The sequence below is a fragment of the Ceratotherium simum genome, chromosome 8 (genome assembly GCF_057802395.1).
Source record: "Ceratotherium simum simum isolate JZ-2026a chromosome 8, ASM5780239v1, whole genome shotgun sequence".
In the NCBI taxonomy this organism is placed as follows: Eukaryota; Metazoa; Chordata; class Mammalia; order Perissodactyla; family Rhinocerotidae; genus Ceratotherium; species Ceratotherium simum.
The window spans coordinates 35,655,976-35,676,850 of record NC_141907.1 but is presented as its reverse complement, the minus strand read 5'-3'; the positions used below and the strand labels follow the sequence as shown (position 1 = coordinate 35,676,850).

The 20,875-nt window shown below is 38.5% G+C and overlaps 1 protein-coding gene across 1 annotated transcript in view; it reads right to left on the bottom strand.

The window, feature by feature from the left end:
- Positions 1-6,147: 6,147 nt before the first annotated feature.
- The window catches only part of GRXCR1 (glutaredoxin and cysteine rich domain containing 1), a 109,875-nt gene continuing 95,147 nt past the window's right edge, over positions 6,148-20,875 (bottom strand). The window contains exons 3-4 of the mRNA XM_004419021.3: positions 17,053-17,118; positions 6,148-6,409 (exon numbers count right to left, since the gene is read on the bottom strand). Coding sequence (XP_004419078.2) covers positions 6,230-6,409; positions 17,053-17,118 — 246 coding nt within the window. The 3' untranslated portion in view covers positions 6,148-6,229. The remainder of the gene's footprint in view (positions 6,410-17,052; positions 17,119-20,875) is intronic.

The window sequence follows — 20,875 nt, the reverse complement described above, 5'->3', positions numbered from 1 at the left end:
TAGAAATAACTTCATAGAGTACTAAAAAAAAATTACTGTCAAATTATTGTGGATGAGAAAACTACACAAGATCAAGAGAAACAATTCCCCAGATCTAAAAGGATATTACATTCAGATGCTTGCCAAAATAGTCTTTAAATTTTCACTCCACTTCAAAGAATTCCAGACTGGCTTCTTTGCTACATGTGAGGTTTGTACATGAAACACCAGACAAAACTCTAATCAATATACCAATAATTTATCTTTTAAAAAAAAAGCCCTTGGGATGACAAGAAGATTAAAAATTAAGTATGTATTTATAGTAATTAGGTATTTATCACTTTTAAGATCCCCCTTTTAATCTTTTTTAAAAATGTATTCATGGGAGACAGCCCAGTGGCGTAGTAGTTAAGTTTGGTGTGCTCTGCTTGGGTGGCCCAGGTTCATGGGTTTGGATCCCAGGCATGGATCTACACCACTCATCAAGCCGTGCTGTGGCGGCAACGCACATACAGGGTAGAGGAAGACTGGCACAGACGTTAGCTCAGGGACAATCTTCCTCATCAAAAAGAAAAAAAAATGTATTCATGGACCAACCCTAACCCTGATTGCATTACTGTGTATCCTTTGCCAACAGCCAGCATTGCCTGGCTTTTGAAATAAATAGAGACTTGCAGAGAGGGCTGTATGAAGTTGTAAGAGCACAGGACAGACCTTTCTTTCTTTTCATTCCAACTCTATCGCTTATGTAGGTGTTTATCTTTGAGCGAGTTTGCTGTTTGCTTGACTGATTTCCCACTTTATTCGAGAAAGAAAGGCAGCTCACATGGACACATAAGATACAGCAAATCAACAAATTTCAAGACTTTAGGAAAATTAATTAACATTCTGAATCACAGTTGCTTCACAGTATTGTGAAGAATAGATGAGATACCTTCCAGAAAATCAAGCATACAGAAGGAGTCCAATAAATGTTAGTTTATTTCTTTGTCCAGTCAATAACAAGATACATTGCTGATGCATAATTTTTGTGGTAATTACGAAATTATTCTATGCCTCTCTGTATAGTGCTTTGTGTTTTTGAAGTACTTTCCTATACATTCTAATTAATGCCACATCACAACAATATGGGATAAATATAGCGGGTATAATTATCTCCCATTTACATTTCATAAAACTGAAACAGATAGATGTGAAGTGTCTAAAGCAACTTGTCTCAGAAAGTTAACATAAATTTATGTTTAAATAGCCTATTATGAGCTTATTTTCTGAGCCTATTACACTCATTAACTTCTGCAATTCTATGGGATGCCTGAGATGTTTTTTTTAATTTCATTACTCTTCCATAATGTTCTTCTTTAGAGGCTCACAAATAATCAGCAGAAAACATAACACTTTAATTCCATGCCAATGCATGAAAAAAAGAAACCAAAACAAATTCTTTGTGAACACAATTGAAAGTTAGCTTTGTCCTCCAAGCCCAGAGTCTAAGATAGGGCCTGAAAATTAGAATCCCTTGCACTGTTGTCATTCTCCATCCTGGTTATACCTCAGACAAGGAGAACATTGGGACTGTGGTTGGATTTGCAGAAACATAGCTAGGGCCTGAGTAGTCAGGACATTTCTGAATAGGCCCTACTACATAACAGAATCTCAGGACCGTGTTGGAGCTGTGAAAGAATCTGTTCATTGGTGCAAGAAACTCTTCTCTTCTTTCTTGACAGAGGGGAAATTTACTCTCAACTAGCCATAACTTGGACCACTGTCTTAGTTCTGGTCATATTTAATTTCCTCCTCCTGTCCCCTGCCCCTCTGAGGCAATTATTCTGTAGGTTAATTTTGGCCTGTTCTATAGCTTCATATAAATGGAATCATATAGCACATAGCCTTTGTGCCTGGCTTAACATAGTCACATAATGTGTTTGAGATTCATCCACGTTATTGTTAAAATCAATGTGTTCCTTTTTACTACTAGATGATGTGTCCCTGTATTAATATACCAGAATTTGCTTGTCAATTCTCCTGTCAGTGGGCATTTGAGATTGTTCCACTTTTTGGTTATTATGAATATAACTTCCGTGAAACTTTTGTACAATGTGGACGTGTGTTTTTATTTCTCTTGAATAAATAACTTGAATAAAATTGTTGAGCATACAATTAGTGTATGTTTACCTTTATTAGAAACTATCAAATGGTTTTCCTAAGTGGTTGTACCATTTAGCATTCTCATTAGCAATGTATGAAAGTTCCAGTTGTGCCACATCTACACCAACACCTTGTATTTTCAGTGTTTTTAAATTTTAGCATTCTAAATATTATGTAGTTCCCTCTTCATTTTTTTTAACAGTATTCTTTAACGAGGAGATTTTCATTTTAATAAAGTCCAATTTATCATTTTTTTGTAGTGGGGTGTCTTGTGACTTATTCAGAACATCTTTGCCTACCCCGAGATTGTGACAGTATTCTCCTGGTTTAGCTTTAACATTTACATCAGAGTTTCTCAATCTTGACGCTATTGACATTTTGGACTGGATTATTTTTTTTTTTGAGGGGAGGGGTTGTCCCATGTTTTGTAGGATGTTTAGCAGTATCTCCGGCCTCTGGCCACTAGATGACAGTAGCAGCAGTGGTGGTAGTAGTAGTTTTCAAGGTCGTTTTTTTCCATATGGGCATCTAGTAGTTCCAACACTATTTGTTAAAAAGATTTCCATTCCCCATTGCCTTGAATTGGTACCTTTTTTGAAAATCGGTTGACCTCGATGTGTGAGTCTATTTCTGAATTCTCTATTCATTCCACTGGTCTGTTTGTCTATCCTTATTTTACCCTTCTTGTTCAAAATTTGCTTGGACATTCTAGATTGTTTGCATTTTCATATAAATTTAGAATTATTGGTCAAATTCTTCAAAAAGTCTAGTGGGATTTTAATTGAGATTGCATTGAAACTGTAGACATCTTTAAAATGTTGTCTTCCAATCCATAAATGTGGTTCATTTCTCCACATATTTGGGTCTTCTATAATTTCTCAGCAAAATTTACATTGTAGTTTTAAATGTAGAAGTCTTACACATCTTTTGTAAAATGTATTCCACATACTTGATGTTTTCTGATAGTATTCTAAATTGTATTATTTTAATTTTATATTCTGATTGTTTGTTGCTTGCGTGTTGTATTTCTAATTTTTGTATAATGACCTTGAATCCAACAATTTTGTTAACTTCCCTTTAAAGTTCAGTAGTTTGTAGATTCCTTTGGATTTTCTACATCTCAATTGTGTTGTTTATAAATAATGAGCCTTATTTTCTTCCATTATGACTCTTTTTTCTTGCCTTATTTCACTGGCGAGGACCTCCATAACAATGTTGAATAGAAGTGATAAAAGTGAATATTCATGTACTCTCCTCGCTCTTAGGGGGAAAGTATTTGATATTTTACCACTAAGTATTATGTTAGCTGTAGATTTTCATATTCAACAAGTTCATATCTATTCCTCATTTCAGTGTTTTGTTCTAACAGATAATCAAATTCTAAAAGATACCATGATACCATGGAAGTTTGGTTTTAGGCCTTCTAAAGGCAAGTTTGTTCTGTTTTTTCCCTTAGCTCTACAATAGAGCCCTTATTCCTTGGCCTTACTCTAAAGATGGGGCCCTTCTGAGATTTCAAGGAAACATTCATTGCATTAAACACTTGAACACCAAACTCTGACTTTGCAACACAGGCAGCTGCTGAAATCTCTGCTCAACTCATTGGCCTTTCAGCAATTTCCTTCCTCTGTGTGATATTGGGATTTATAATAAAAAATATGTATTTGGTCTTTGTCCCCTTTTCTGGCACAGATCTCCTAAAACCCTTGGAATTTCCTAAGTGTTGGGAACATGAAGGTGTCTTTTGTTATGTTAATGAGGTGACTTTTAGAATTCACTTAAGGATAGGGGCTGATTGCCAATGGTGTAATTAGAGGGTTGAAACTTTCACTGCCATCCCCCTGACCTCCAGGAAGGGGAGAGGGACTGGAGGTTAAATCAATCACCAATGGCAAATTATTTAATCAATCACGCAAATGTAGAGAAGCCTCCACAAAAACCCAAAAGGACAACATTTGGAGAGCCTCCAAGTTGGTGAACACGTGGAGATTTGGGGAGAGTGGTGCCCCTGGAGAGGGCATGGAAGCTCCATCCCCTTTCCCCATACCTTGCCCCATACCTTCATCTGACTTCTTGAGTTATATCTTTTTATAATAAACTGGTGATCTAGTAGGTAAAATGTTTCTGTGAATTCTGTGAGCTGCTCTAGCAAATTAATGGAACCCAAAGGAGGGGGTCGTGGGAATCTCCAATCTATAGCCAGTTGGTCAGAAGCACAGGTGATAACCTGGGCTTGTGACTGGCACCTGAAGTATATATTTGGGGTGAGGGTGAAGTCTTGTGGGACTAGGGGGGCCCTTAACCTGTGGCATCTGATGCTATCTCCAGGTAGATAGTGTCAGAATTGAGTTGAATTGTAGGATGCCCGGCTGGTGTCGGAGAATTGCTTGGTGGTGTGGGGAAAACTCTCACACACTGGAATTGGTCCCAGGATATTCCTTTGCATATCCAGGTTAGGAAATGGCCGAGGATTTGAGTGGAATCCACGAGCAGATTTGGGGGCTCCCCTCTCTTTGGTCGTCTCATTTCTTAGAATTTTCCATTCAATTCCACACACTCTGCAGCCCCAAATTCCAACATTCGTTTCTTCAAACCAGTAAGTTTGCACTTTATTTACGAGCTATATTCTGTGCAAACTGGGAAATGCTCTCAGAGGACAAGCTGGATAAAGGTGGAGTTCATTTTATTTATTTCCCTTCTTCCAGTGATTGAATCCTTTCCTGCTCCTTTCTGGTTTTAATTGCTTTCCAATGATTTCAACAGTTGTTCACTTTTTATTATTTTGTTCAGAGTAAGTGTGTTATTAACAGGAGGCTTAGTCGGCTATAAACTGTTCCACTATTACCAGATTGTAACTTCCCATATTGGATTTCTTACAGTGCCTCAAACATACAACTTTTTTCTGACCTCAGGGTCTCCACATATGCTATTCCTTTACCTGAAAAACTATCCCCCTTGCTCTTTGACTAACCAGTTTCCAATTACCCATCATGTCTCAGTTTAAATATCAGTTGCTCAACAAAGTCTTTTCTTACCATTTCCTAACTCATCTAGGTTGGTCCTCCTGCTGTACATTCCCATAGCACGCTGTACTATTTGTGTAGTATTTATAAGACTCATCCTGCTTAAAGTCATTTGTTTAATACTTCTTTCCTTCTTGGAGTGTAAGCTTCATGAAAGCAGAAACCAGGCCTTATACTGTGCCTGGCTGATTAGAAAGTATTCAGTAAATATTTATAGCTTTTTACAAAACCAAGGTATAAAATATTTTGATTACCTTATGTGAAGGTGATTTCTTAAAATCATTGATAAAGGAATTTATCAGAGTACAGGCATGTGTACAAGTAGGCATCTGCCAACATTTATAAGAAAATTTCATTTTTCCACTGTGCTAACATTGCCTACTATGTGTTCAAACGATGTAGTGCTCTTGTGTCCAGCTCAAGAGGACAATACTAGCACCTTTTGGTAGGGTTTTCAGTGACAATAGCACAAGGCAGATGTTTAAAAAATAAATCCAGGTAACTCTTCTGGCAGCTTTTATATCTTCACCAAGAAATCCATCTGATAACATCAACGATTTATCATTAATATCATCAGCTCCAAGACTATTCTACAGCTTTAAAAAAAATTCTACTGCCTAAGTATAAATATGATCATATTCTTTCCCACTATCCACAGCTCTTTTCTTCCCAGCAGCTGAGGCACACATAGAAATGAGTTAGGCACCTAGAGATTCAAATTAACTCATTCTAGACAATAGGTTGACATTACAATAGACACCATTAGACATATTTTGTCTTTTCTTTAGAAAAGAAAACATATTTAGGGAATCAGACTTTGGCTATCTTGGAATGGTACTGGATACTCCATTAGTTCCAGTTAGAGACCTGGGTCTAGCACATTGCTTGGTACATAGTAGTTATTAAATAAATGTTTATTTAATAAATCAATGAAAATGGTCACAGCAAAAATTCAAAACAAAGGCAATTATAATAAACATAGTTTATTGATTAATCCATAAGACTATTTCTTTAAAAAAAGCATAAACCCAATTATTGCCTTCAGTTAACAAAATGAAGCTTTCCCTGGGTGGAAGTTCTGCTCAACCAGCACAGCTCTTGCAGCGCTGAAGACCGTTCTCATTGCAAGCTGTACACTTCAGGGCTTTGAAAGAGTCTGTAAAGCAGTTTCGAAACACTGACATCTTGCTCCCATGGCACACGGAGCATGGATGAAAGCCAAAGCCTCCACAGGAGGGGCACTCATGTGGATGCTGCACTCTCTGTATAGGGTGGAGGGGACAAGAGAGGACAGAAAATGTGTCAGCATGGACAACTCAATCAGCCTTCCTGCCTTTCTGTACTGTGGGTGGTCATAAAACAACATTAGCACAATATAGCTATGGACTTGAATTCTCCTACCACTCATATCTCTTAGATCCAGAGGGAAAGCTAGCTGAAATTTCTTTCATTGCCCCATTGATGGCCATAAAAAGCACAAGCTTGGTTTACAAAGGCTGGAAATCCATCACATGAAAACACATGTTTACAAACCAAATAATTCAGGAGATGGTTATTTGCATTAAGGAAAAATACTGTAACTTTCCCTTTAGTATTTCTTTGTTTATATAATAATATCACTAATAGTGAGTCTGGAAAATCAGAAAACTAAAAGCAGAAGTGTGGAGAAGCCACTGTCAATTGAAGACCCATTGTTATATCACACATTTGAATAATGCTTTGTTTTTTTAAAAGAACTTTCAAATGCTTTATAGTTTAGAATCTTCCCTCACCCCACCCTTCACACATACAGACACCTTCTTCTGTAAAGCAGATAATTCAAGCATCATTCTCCTCATTTTGTATTTAAGGAAACAGGCATAGAAATCTTAAGATATTTACCCAAGTCCATAAACTTCCCACAGTAGCTATCAGTTTTTCTACCTCAAGTAAAATACCCTAATGGTAGAAAAAAAATAACTATGTAGTGTGTTGAGGATAATATTCTGAAAATTATTCATATGCATTTCTATTTGTTTATTTGAGCATATAACCTTTGCCAGAGTCCATCAGTGGCATCCATCAACGGAGATTAGGAGCCGTTACAAAATGAATACAAAGAAAAAAGTGAGTTAATCCCAAACTTCTGATTTGCAGCAATGGAGTTTGCAGCAATGTTTAAAAGCCTGGCTTTGTGAAGAGAATAATTGCTAACATAAAATTGGGAAATGTGGATACATACACACACGCACAGAAACATACTCAGATAAACATACTTACACATACACACAGCTTTTCTCTGGAGATTCACAATTGCACATATTAAAGTCTCAAAAAAATCCAACTGAAAAGAAATCTGATTAACTGGGTTTAACCCACCATTTTCCCTGCACAAACAACTCTGAGAACACTTTTCCCACAAAACAACTATAATTCTCTCATAATTAGTACTTTATGGAACGTACTTTGGTAAACAAACATTAAGGACACGATTGCCTTAAAATTTGTGTATTCCTAGACCACTTTTCAGATATGCATTTTCTGTATACAGCAAGATACACTTGCAATTACAGTTTGACTTTAGCTATTATATCAAGATGGCAACCTTCATGTAATATCTCCCTTTTAGTGGCACAGAAGTATTTTGATGAAAAGTAGTGGTTGTCAATCTGAATGACACAAACAAGGAATTTTGTCAAGATTGTAGAGCTTCAAACTCTTCCAAAAAGTTAGATTGAGTGTGTATAGCAATTTAATTACCTTGTACGTGAGTTTTTGTCATTTCTTTGTGCAAGAATTGACCAAAAAACGATGTACTGGACGTATAATTTTCCATAATATTAAAATGTCTTTAGAAAAAACAACTGTGAGTAAAACCAAGCCCAGTGATGGAAAAAGAGTATAGGTAAAAGCAAAATATAAGAGAATTAGTAAGTAATGGTGTTCTTATCAAATTTTAGAAAGAATATGATAAGGTAGATAGACTTTTGACATTCACTAGAACTATGCCAGAAGGTTATATCAAAAATATTTAATGACTTGTACCAATTAGTCAGAACAGAGGCTGGGCTGGCCTAGGTCCTGGAGAAAGGGCCTGCAGGGCCCCTGCATCCTAGACTTCGCCCATTAGTGCTGGATTGTGAATGGGTCTGGGGTTCCAAGTGGAATAGGGCTGTCAAATTCTGCAATTAAAATTATGGGATGGCCAGGTAATTCAAATTTCAGATAGACCACAAATAAATTTTTGTATAGGCATGTCCCAAATATTGCATGGGACGTACCTAAACTAAAAAACTATTCATAATTTATCTGAGGTTTAAACGTAAGTGGGCAGCCTATATTTTATCTGGCAATTCCTATAGGGGAGTTGCTGACAGGGAAGAGGAGAGATGCTTGTGTGTCTTCAGGCAGCAGCTATTTACCAACCAGCATAAATTATTCCAGTATCTGAAGAACCAGTACAAACATGTTTCAATATTTTCAATAACCAGTACAGCTGCAACAGTGCACACTCACTAAACATCAACTCCTGCTATAACCCAAAACAGCTATGAATGACCAAATTCTCGAATAGCATACAGTTTTCCCATAAAATATATCTGCGATGACAAGCATAGAGCAACAAAGCTGGAAAGAATGTGAGGGCTAGGCAGCTTCCTTGGCTCATTCACTAGCTATGAGACACCAGGCCCTTAGCATGGAGAATTCAAAATGGTTACTCAACAAAATTAAAAATTATTTTACATTCATGGACCTACAACATGACTTACAAAGATTATTTTCAAAGGGCCAAAATATCAAATGTCAAATCTATTTGATGAGTCTGCTGTTGTTTAACAATTTATCCAAAAGTCAGAACAAACAAATTTCCTAAAATAAAATTAATATATAACTACTAACAGCTACACTGACGTTTTTTCCCCTTTTTTTTGAGGAAGATTGGCCCTGAGCTAACATTTCTTGCCAATCGTCCTTCTGTTTTTTTCCTTTTTTCTTCCCAAAGCCCCAGTAGATAGTTGTATGTCATAGTTGTACATCCTTCTAGTTGCTCTATGTGGGATGCCACCTCAGCATGGCTTGATGAGCAGTGAGTAGGTCCTCCCCCAGCATCCGAACTGGCAAACCCCCAGCCGCCAAGGCAGAACACAAACCCAACTGCTAGCCACCAGGTTGGCCCCTACACTGACATTTTTTAAAGAGAACCACAAATAGACCAAGGCCACCCTAAAATAATGTCGTCAGAATCTATACCATGCTATGAGGAGATCTGTCTTTTACTCAAAGGGTTGTTGAGAGAATTTGACGAGTTAATTCATGTAAGGTGAATAGAACACTGCCTGGCACTTTAGTAGCCACTCAATAAGGTTAATCATTATTAGCCATTATTTCATTGATATATCCTTATTTGAAGGGATTTTTATTAACTGTTGCCTCAAGATAAATTGCTTGCGGTCACATGACACAATCATTTTCTATAATTCTTATTGTCATTTTATTTAAACATCTCTCCGGTAAAGGTCTTGCCACCGTAAGAAAGGGAGAGTAAATGTGTTTCAAGTCACATGCCAATTCTGATGTGTTGGAGCAGTGTTGGAAAGATTCTTGAAGCCACTTCTATTCTCAAGAGAAATTAGTTGTTTCAGCCATAAAATCACGAGAGAAAGGATGGCTTACATAGCATGCAGAGTCTATACCCAATTCTCACACTAATCTGATGTAATAGAGACTACTTCATTTTACAAATGAGGAAACAAAGCCTCTTAATGAGTAAAAAAATGTTCAGGTCACAAGGGAATTAGAAAATTGGAAATTGGAGAACTCTCTTTCAAGAGCAAAATGCATGATCTTTATTCTTTAATTTACATCAATTTTTAATTTACATCTTCTTTAATTTACATCTTCTTTATTTACATCAATTTTTTTCCCAAATAATATATTATATGGGATCCCCAAATGTAAAACAGTTAAAAGGCTAAATGATATAACTAAAGAAGAAGTGGGGGTGGGGGTGGGAGTGGTCTTAAGGTCATCCACTAACGGTCCCCCAGTGCTCCATTAGCCTCCAGGAATCCCATTCCTGTTACCTCATCCAGTATAGTCTACTCCATTTGTTCTTCTAATAAAAATAAATAATTCAGTCATTCTTAGCTATCTCCTTCAAAGAGCACTTTTGTTATAGTGGAACTATAGTTTCAACTTAGAATTCCTTATACAGAAAAAGAGCTGACTTATATTAGATTCTCCTGTGTCCTAAGTCCAGCACTTCAGTAGACAGTTTTGCCCTCAGAGCAAGATGGAGAAAGAGCTAAGGAATTCCCCAAAACTTCGTCAGTGTTCCAAGCTGGAAGAAGAAGGAATAACTAAAGTTAACAATAGTCGTTATTGGCAATAAAACAGACTTCCACCTTCAGTGAAGAGGCTGACTACAGAAACTTTGACCTTCAAGTAATTTAGGAATCTAGGGTAGCTCTTCAGTGCCCTGGTGGCCAGCAAAGTGAGAAATCATGCAGACTTGGTTGAGAATAAAACAGAGTACTGAATCTATGGAATATCTCTCCTCTGAATAGTGGTTTGGGTAGAGATATATCCCTTTGGAGTGGAATTCAAGAAAAAAGGAGTGAGAAATCATCCTCCTTTTCATCTCTTTCTGTTCACATATTCTTGGTGAAGGACTTTTAAAAAATACTCAGTGGGTGGGACCCTTTCTCTTATTCATTCATTCCACAAATATTTATTGGTTGTCCACTTACCAGGCATTAGGGATACAGTAGTGAACTAGACACCTCCCTGTTCTCTTACTGGTAGCTCTTGGCCCCGCCCTAAGGTCTGTGAAAGAGTCCACTCCATACTGCCTCATTTGAATTGAAGCACACAGGAAGTCCTGAGTCTCTACCAAAGGACCAAGGGAACAAGGACATAAGGCTGTAGTTCATGAATGTCAGATGGATTTCCTTTGCAGCACAAACTCGAGTTTCAGAAATATAGAGTTTTTCCTGTTATCTAATACAGAAACTAGGAAGCAGGACCTGGCCCCCTACATCCAAAATAATTGGCCATGAAAACCCTGTGAATAGCAGTGGAGCATTGCCTGATATAGTGCCAGAAGGTGAGAGGATGGGGCAACAAGACTGGGCAGGGTTCCACCCTGCTGTACACAGGGCTGCTAGGAGTCAGAATTGACTTGATGATGTTAACAACAACAAAATATAGAAGCAGGATGCTAAGTCAAGAGTCTTCAGCATCTTCTTCAAGATCAGGAAATGAATGTAATTCTTATTTTTAACCTCACATCATCTAATCTTATTCCAAAAGAGCTTGAAAGTCTGTTAAATATTCTACCAAAGAGGAAGCAACTTATGTGAGTCTCTGTGACCATAAACCGCATCATTCAAATTGAATATGAAGCAGACCCAACACACGTAACAAATTGTCAAAGAGTGCACACAGGGCATATAATCGTCTCTGGATGATTCCCCTCTGTCTATGTATTTTATTTTAAACTATATTCAACACTCTAATTCAGCAAATGCTTGTTAAGTGCCTAATAAGTACCTCTCTGTCTGATCAAGCTGCTAGTAAACAGAATCTTGCCTGATAATTGGAGTTCCTAGCATCCTCAATTTGCAGAGTTGGGAAAGAAGCCACTGAACAAAATACAGACACAAGGGAAATTTGCATCTTCTAATCCCAAAAGTATAAGCCAGAATGTATGAGTCTGATTCTTGAGCCCAGTGGGATGTACCACCATAAACCTACTTAAAAAGATGTTCGGATTTCAGAGAAAGGTAGACAGAGCACACGGCCTGATTTCCCAGAGGATTAAGTGGTGTCCTGTTGCTGTAGTCTCTGAACATGCCGTGACCATCCCCCCACCGAGAGGGGCCATCATCTGGAATGGTCAGGAGAGGCTTTGACAGCTCCGACGTACAGGCAGCCTATGCCATTTCCAGCATCCTCAGTGTAGCTGAGAATCTTACCTCTGTTCTTCACGAACAGCAAATAAGTAGTCACCAGCCCTCAGGGGAGAATCAGGCTTTACGAGAAAAAAAGTACAGAAAATGGACACTATGTTGGCAATCTCACTAGAAATGATAACAAAATGTTTGCTCACATCTTTAAAAAAACATTGCAAGGCAATAGCTTCCTTAGAGCTTCTCTACCATCTGCGATCTTTAATCTGGTATCTGCCATAAAAAGGTGTTTGCTAATACATCTCAGGGCTCCCGTGCCTTTCTCTGTGTGGACACCAGCAGGATCAGCTGTTCGTCTTGGTTATTGTTTTGGAGGAATCCTTAGACACCTCTTCGCTTCTAATCTTTAGCCTGTTTATTAATATAAATAAATATATAAATAAAGAAAATTTACCAAAAAATGGTGTTTTCATTCACCCTTTTCGCCCAAGTATTCTCCTACATAAAATAATAATTTTTCTCTTCTTTTTCATCAGCTAATTGCTTTGCCTTCTCCAAAAAACCTTGGATGAAAAAGGATTCATTCATCTATTCACTCAGCAAATATTCGAGTGCCCATTATTTAGCAATTCCTATTCTAGGCACTAGAGGGAAAGAATAGAACAAAATAGACAAGAATCTGTGTCCACATGGAGCTGATATCTTATTGGGAGGATCCCCTGCGCACTGTCTCAGGAGCAGAACCGCCATTGGGGCAGCTAGCCCTATTGAACCCAAGTCTCCAGACCAGCCAGATTTCACTTGCTTCTGCTGCCTTTGGCCAGCTCCTCATGTTTGAGGCCACCGACAATCTTCATCGACAAATCAGGCCTACTCAGCTTCCCAGAGCAATTTTCCCTTGGGCAGGATGTAAAATACGATTCTTGGACCAGAAAACTTGAAACTATTTGCTGCCTCCATTTCTGAGGGCCCACCCGCAACTGCCATGCCTCTTTCCTCCCCGCCACTGGGGACAGCTGCTGACAATTGGGGCCCGAATTACAAGGACCAGAGCAGCCATAGTCTGCTATGTAGCACCCAAGTAATAGCAACCTAGAACTTTGTAGGATCTGCCCGGTTTCTCTCTAAAGTTATCACCAATTTGCCCATTTTCCGAGATGCTCTACTAGTATCAGAGCCCAGTGTTAAAACCAAGTCTGTTCCCTGGACCTAATATCCCGCCTACCTCCAAGGAAACTTCTCACCCAGGCCTTGGGTTCTGCCACATATGGTCAGATTTCCCAGATACCTACATGTCACTTAATTTGAGTGATGGCAGCATAGATTCATGGTTAAGATCATGAACTTTGGAGTCAGAGTGATTAGAAATATGAATCGAACACTATCTGTAAGGGCTTGAGCAGGTGGTTTCATCCTCTGAGCCTCTGTCCCTTTGTCTGTAAAATGGGGATAACAATAAAACTCACCCTGCAGAGTTGTAAGATTTCAATGACTTAATACACATAATACTAGGAATATTACTTGCTGTGTGGTAAGGACTCCAGTGTTTCCTACCTTATGAATGTTTAATTCCTGCTCCACTACCAAAAGCCAACCAGAAGAATGGGAGGGGTTTGGATCTGAATCTTGCATCCCTTATCCACTTTGTATGGCTCTCCTAACTGCTTCTCCCAGGCCAGTCTCTTTACCTGGGTTAGTTTACCTTAAAACCTAGTCCCCTCTCAGGTAGAGTTCAGGGCTTTCTTGGATGGCTTCAGATTCTCTACCAGTTTTGTTATATGAGCAAAGCAGCCCAACAGAGTTATAGCACCTTACAACTCCTATAACATTAGAAGCCAGTACCATACCCTATTCTGTTCAACATTAAGAATAATCTTAAATGTTTGCACCTTATTTATGTCATCTGTAGAATGGAGACAGACTTAATGAAGAGAACAAAATCTTCTTTCCAAAATACTTTGAGCTGAGGGAGGGGGCTATGTTAAGATAGCATGGTGGTGTTAGTCAAGTTGCAGAACTAAAGAATTATAGACTCAAAGGAATAAAAGTCCATGAATAACTAAGTCAATTGTCAATCTTTAAAAAGAGCAATGAGGGCGATTCATCCTATAAGAATCTAAAAGTTGCTATTAAATTACAGAAATAAAAACAGTATGATATCCGTAAACAAGAAACAAATAGATTAATGGAATTTACTAGAGAGCTCAGACAAAGACCCAAGTATATATGGGGATTTACTATAATATAAAATTGGCATGACAAAGCAATAAAGAAATAAGAATATTACTTTCTTATTCCAAAGAAATAATAGATTATTTAGTAGATGATGTTGGAAAACTAGCCCACCGTATATAAGAAGATGGAATTAGTTTCTATATGAATTAAAGACCTAGGTGCGAAAAATTATAAAGTTAAGAGAAGAAAACGTAGGACAATATCTTTGTGACCTTAAGATGGAAGGGTACTTCATAAATAAAAGTTCAAAAGCACAAAACATGAAGAAAAATGATGGCTTTGATTATACTAGAGGATTCTTGTTGGGTGAATGACACCATGAAAGAAGCTGAAAAAAGGGAAGGAAATATTGGCAATGACTAAAACAAACAAAATATTAATATCTAGAATATAGAAGGATCTTCTGAAAAACAACCAAAAAAAAAAAAAATAGGCAGGGCCAGCCCTGTGGCGCAGCAGGTAAGTGCGGGCGCTCCGCTGCTGGCGGTCCGGGTTCAGATCCCGGGCACGCACCGATGCACTGCTTGTCCGGCCATGCTGAGGCCGCGTCCCACATAACGTGGAGGAAGTTCGGCATGGATGTTAGCTCAGGGCCTGTCTTCCTCAGTAAAAAGAGGAGGATTGGTATGGATGTTAGCTCAGGGCTGATCTTCCTCACACACACACACAAAAAAAAGGTAATTCCAAGACTTTTAATGGGCAAGGCATAAGGAATACACAATTTATAGATGAAATGTAAAAATCTAACAAGCACACAATGAGATGCCCAAACTCAGTAGTAATCAGAAAAATGTAAATTAAAACAGTAGTACAATATACCTTTCTACCTACTACCCTGGCAAAAATTAAAGAACTGTAAATTAGGTAACAATGTAAAACATTGTCAGGAATGTGGGAACGCACAAAACCCTCTTTCTCTACAGGAGGGAGTGTTGAATGGTACAACCATTCCGGAGAGCCATCTGGCACTTCCTGGAAAACTATGCATAAGCTACGATCCAGCAATTTTCACTCCCAGAGAAATCCATAGAGGAACATGTTTAAGGTTGTTCCTTGCAGCACTGTTTGTTTGAGGAGGGAATTGGATGATACCTGGGTGTCCATCAGTGGAAAAGCGGGCAGATAAGAGAGAGTAGGTGGGCTCCACGCAGCTGCACTGTCCCAACAGGGGACACTAGCAACATATGGCTATTTGACTTTAAATTTAAGTCAAGTAAAATTAAACAAAATTAAAAATTCAGTTCTTCAGTCACACTAGCCGCACTTTCAGTGCTCAATAGCTACATGCAGCCAGTGGCTACTATTTTGGAGGGTACAGATATAAAACATTTCCATCATCAAAGAAAGTTGTATTGAACAATGCTGCCATGGAGAAGTATGCAGCAATGAGAAGAAATGGATTAAATGTCCACATAGCAATAGAGATGGTTCTTAAAAATATAGTGCCTAGAGAAAATAATTTGAAAAAAACATTTGATATATTATATAACAACATTTACATAAATTAAAAATGTGTACAGAAAACAATAATATACATTGACCAAGTTAAATCACTTAAATAAAAAGATATACATCAACCCAAATTAATGGTTTCATGGGGTTGGAGTAGAGTATAGGAACAAAAGGAAAGAAAGAAACCATCCATACAGATTTTTGAGCCACAAGGAGTTTTAGACTATGAAGTACACATCCTCATTGTGTTTGTCCTTCTAGGCAAGATCACAATATGAATAAAACATGATTCCTAAAACCAAGGGGAATATGGTTCATTTAAGACATGAGTCACATACCCAAAGAAAAGTAATATAAGGAAGACTTTGATAAGCACCAAACAAAAAGAGGGTTATGGGACTTCAAAGGTGGGAGAGATCAGGGATAATTTTCAGAAGATGTGATACTGCAACGTTATCACATCTACATGGGCCTTAATAAGATAGTGGAGGGAAATGAGGAATTGCAACAACAGCATTGTGGGCAGACAGAACAGCTTGCACAAAGGAATGGTAGTAAGAAGCCACAAGTAGTGCTTTCTTTCAACTGAAGTGGAAGGAATGGCAGAGAATCAGAAATGAAGTCAGCAAAGGAGACCAGATCGAGAAGAGCTGGGGTGGCGTATAGATCCCGGGTGATGATATTGCCTAGCGCAGCTGGGAAAGTCCTGGTTCGTGTTTATTGTCCCAGAACAATTATTAACGCACCTTTTTCACACACAAAGTGTCCCAGTTGGACGATAAAATATATAATCTTCCTACTTAAGAAACAGGCTGACACAATAGTTTAGCAGAGAGGTATTAAGGGCTTCCTGGTTGCATATTGATTTGATACGTTATCTATTTGAATAAGTATTTCTCTGATGCTGTAATTATAAGTATTGGAACAAAATTAAAATGTGCACTTTTGAAGAAACAACTTTTTCTGTAATCTTTAGAAATGATGAGCTAGTCCATGGGAAAAATAAAAAAATTTAAGTGAAATATTTTAAATGTGCTTCAAGGCAATTTCCTGACTTGAAACACCTCATCAACATCTCTATTACAGAGAATTAGGCTCTAATAAAGCTGACTGGAATTCTCACCTAATAGTATGAGGTTGTTAGAAGCTAAAGTCACTCAAGCTGGAGGAAACATAATGGCAGGTGATATCAAATTAAAGCTGTCACATGTATCCTGTTACATATTTGTAAGAACACAGGGGAAAAATTCAATTAGGAAAACCCAATTACAATCAGAATGTGCTTAACATTTTGATTACTAAAAATAAGTTGCTAAAAGCACAATTACCTCAATTTTGGTTAAGAGGTCTTGAAGTTCTCCTGATTCATTCATTGACAAAATTTTCTCAGCACCCTATTAACAAGAGAGGGTAGGGGAGAAAGAAAAATCCATTTTGTTAGTATTTGAGAAAACAAAGTTCTAGCCAGGAAAGATTAACCCACAAAATACTGAACACAATTCTTCCCTTCTGATCTAAGTAAACTTACAACCAGGAGGCCAAAGAGGAGAAGACATTTCTCTTTCCTTTTACTTATTCTCCCACATGGTAAGGCTTACCGCAGGCAAGGGGAAGACTGTCAGCAGGAGGTGAGTTCTGGGGAGCCCACAGCCGTCACATTAAGTCCGGATATGGAAGGTTCCAGCACACCCTTCGGAGTTGTTCAGGGACCTGAAGCCAGCTCTACCATCTGGGAAAGGCCACCTTTGAGCAAATTCCCAGCCTGGGCTGTCTCTGCCCTATTCCAAGAAGTCCTGGACATGGCCCTCTTTAGAGTCATGCATTTAAAGATAAGAGCAGCTAATAATAATAATAATAATAACCACCCACACTAATTGAAAACATATTTTGAGCTAGGCACCCAACATCATCTCATTGGATGTGGTAGACTCTATCAATAGCAGAAATTGACCTTCAGTGACATTAAATAACAATTCCAAGTTCACCCAGAGAGGAAGCAGAGTGGGAATCTGAACACAGGGATTAGGACTTACTCCAGATCCAATGTTTTGTTTTTTTTTTTTTTTTAAAGATTTTATTTATTTATCTTAACCACTAAGCCACGGGGCTGGCCCAGATCCAATGTTTTTAACTTGTAAAACTTTTCTGTGAAAATAAGAATGGGGGCAATGTATGTACTTTCCAACAAATTCATCATGTTTCTTCAAACCACCTCAATTTCCTTTCTTTTCCAGTCTCTTCTTACATTCTCCCACTCTAGTTCCCAACATATAGCCATAGAGGAGGGAAAAGGAAAACTTGGAGTAATTATTTCTAATCAAATTGCTCACATCATATCCCTGGCACAGAATAACAGTTGTTGGCCCAGAATAGATGTTGACGCTATTTTTGGTTAATCAACAAGACGGAGAAATGTCATCATACAAAAAGTACTTTTTGGATTCCTATGTGTGCTAGGCCAGGTGGAGAACACAAAGGATCATGTAAAAAATTTAAAAGTCCTAATTCTTCAGGAGGTTACAATATATTTTTAGGTAAACACACAACAAAGTAACCCACAAGGTAGAATGAAGAATAAGTATCCAATGAGTGATGCCGAAGAGTAAGCTCGGAAATCACAGCCGGGTGAAAGACCTGCTTAGTGAGGGGAGAGAAGGCTTTCTGAGGTTAAAGGCATTTGATCTCGACCTTGAAGATTAGGTGAGGTTTCTAAGACAGGGTAGGAAATTCCTGGGGTGAGGTACAGGAGCCTTTAATTCTGGGTTTGATTTATTTCAGTTCATCTTGTATAACTCAACATCATCTTAATCACGATCAGAAATGTGGACTTGATATAGTAAAAAGCACTATGAATGAATACACAGGGCCACAGAAGATCTGTGTAGCTCTCCTTGGCAGGTTACAGTCTTTTATTTGTAGGTGGTTTTGCCAGGAATGCAGACGTGATGTACCTAAAGTGAGACATTAAAGTCTAAAATGTAGTAATAACTGGTGATATTTTACTTTGGCTACATTCTAGTTCTTTTAAGAGTTAACCAAGCTAAAAAGGGAAAAGCCTCTAGGGAATTTGGTACACGAACTAAAGCAGCAAGGAGAATACATGACCCATTTTTCTTCAGTGAAAAGACAATGCACTGCACTGATTCCAAACGAAATGGATGCACCAGAGAAGCCATCACGCATCTACGTCCCGGATCGTATCTTATCTGGGCAGTCAGTGTGTCTTGGTCAGTTGTTTAAAATACAGTGCATACGCCAGGAAAGGACTATCTGCTTACCCTTAAATACATGAAATTTTCTCTGCCTCAGGCAAATAATCCCAGCACCATCAGTACTAAAGAAATAGATGCCACGCATCCAGAGAAATGCAGGCTTTGCTCACATCAAGCAATGTACCCAAAGGCATGAAAGCCACTGCTCTTCCAGACACCCGGGAGTGTAGTGCACAGGTAGTGTACCAGGTGCTTAAGGTGGAAAACTTTGCTTTGTAACAGAGACCTGGGAGCTGAGCACCTCTGTCCCCCTCTCAACTGCTGCCATTGGACATGGCCTCCACCCACAACTCCACCCGGCCAGCCTTCGAATTGTTCCCTTGGAACGAGTTCTCTGGTCCCTGTGCCACATGCTGAGCAGAAACAGTAGCCAAAAGCCCTTGCTTCCCCACGGGGACCCACGTCCCCACCCTCCACCTGACCCTGTCCTTGCTGAACCTTAGTGCAAGACCCTGCAGGGCAGGACAAGGAAATCCCATGGTGCCCTCTCTGCTCCTCAGCAGCAGCAGCAGGTTGGGGATGTCAGTCTAGCTGGCAGATTCCTCCCAACCTGAACCTTGGGACGTATACCAGGGTAGCTCTCAACCTGTCTTACTCTATACTGCCTTTACGTACTCCAAAGCTCTCATTCCCTACAATTTTCCACCAAAAGCATTCCAATTATTACTTGGCCTATAAAGAAATCCATATGACCACAAAAGAGAATATATTCCCTTAAGTATTTCTTGGGAAATAATCTTTTCATGGCTGTTTTTTGGCTAAGAATATCATATGTGAGTTTGTTACTTTTTAAGTATAATTCCACCACTCAATTCCACGCAAGTGGAAATTGATTAATCATTCTATTATCTGACATAGTTTACCAAGACTTCCAGGATACCTATGAAGATATTTCTAGTATATTTTTCAGTTGATTCAGAATCATTTTTTTCTGAAAATAATGTAATATAAGTGCTTTACAGACATTGGCTCTTTTAATCATCGGTGCAAAGTAACAATTATTATATCAATTTTTAAAATGAAGCAACTAAAATTTGAAGAGAATAAGGAACATGCCCAGGGCGTTTCAGTGAATCAACACAAGTCTTGGCCAGATCTCGAATTCAGGTCGTGCTGACTCCGAAACCTATACTCTTTCTATTGTGCCATGCATGCTGCCTGCTTACTGATGTAACATGACTGCATTAGCAAAAAACAAAAAAATGGTACAGATAACTCCTATTCTGGGGAACATGACAGTCTATGGTTAGGACTCACCATTGACTAGGTGTCCAAGAAGCTCCTGTGAACAAAAGCTTTCAGTGCAATGACTCCAAACAAAATCAATGCGCCAGAGAAGCTACAGAACATCTCATTTCTTTTTTTATCTCAGCACCATGCCTTATTCAGTTATTTCAGATGTGTTGCGTATGCCAGGAAAGGATCTATTTCATTACCTTTCAATACACGAAATTAGCTCTATTCTCAGTCAAATACTTCCCTCCTTAAAATTCTAAGCAGTGGGCTGTGACATGTGAACAAGCCATTTTATTTTACATGTAAAATAAAGCCTCTTAAAGATAAGGCAGTCTACATAATTTTTCCTCATATTTGGATCACCAAAGAAGAGACTTACACCTTCAAGGAACAAGAAAAAGGTGAGAAAAGACATTAGCCCCTTGCCGACTAGGACTGCCAGAACTCTTACTCACCATTGTTGATCCATGAATGTGCAGTATGCCACCATACTCATTCACAAATATGTCCATTAATTCATTTCCACGTTCAACACTATTTTGAGCACCCTTTGTGATTTACGCACTATGCTAAGTATTAGAGATGTAACAATAAGCAAAAAAATGGGCCCCCATTCCTGGGAGAATGTAAAATTTTGGGGAAG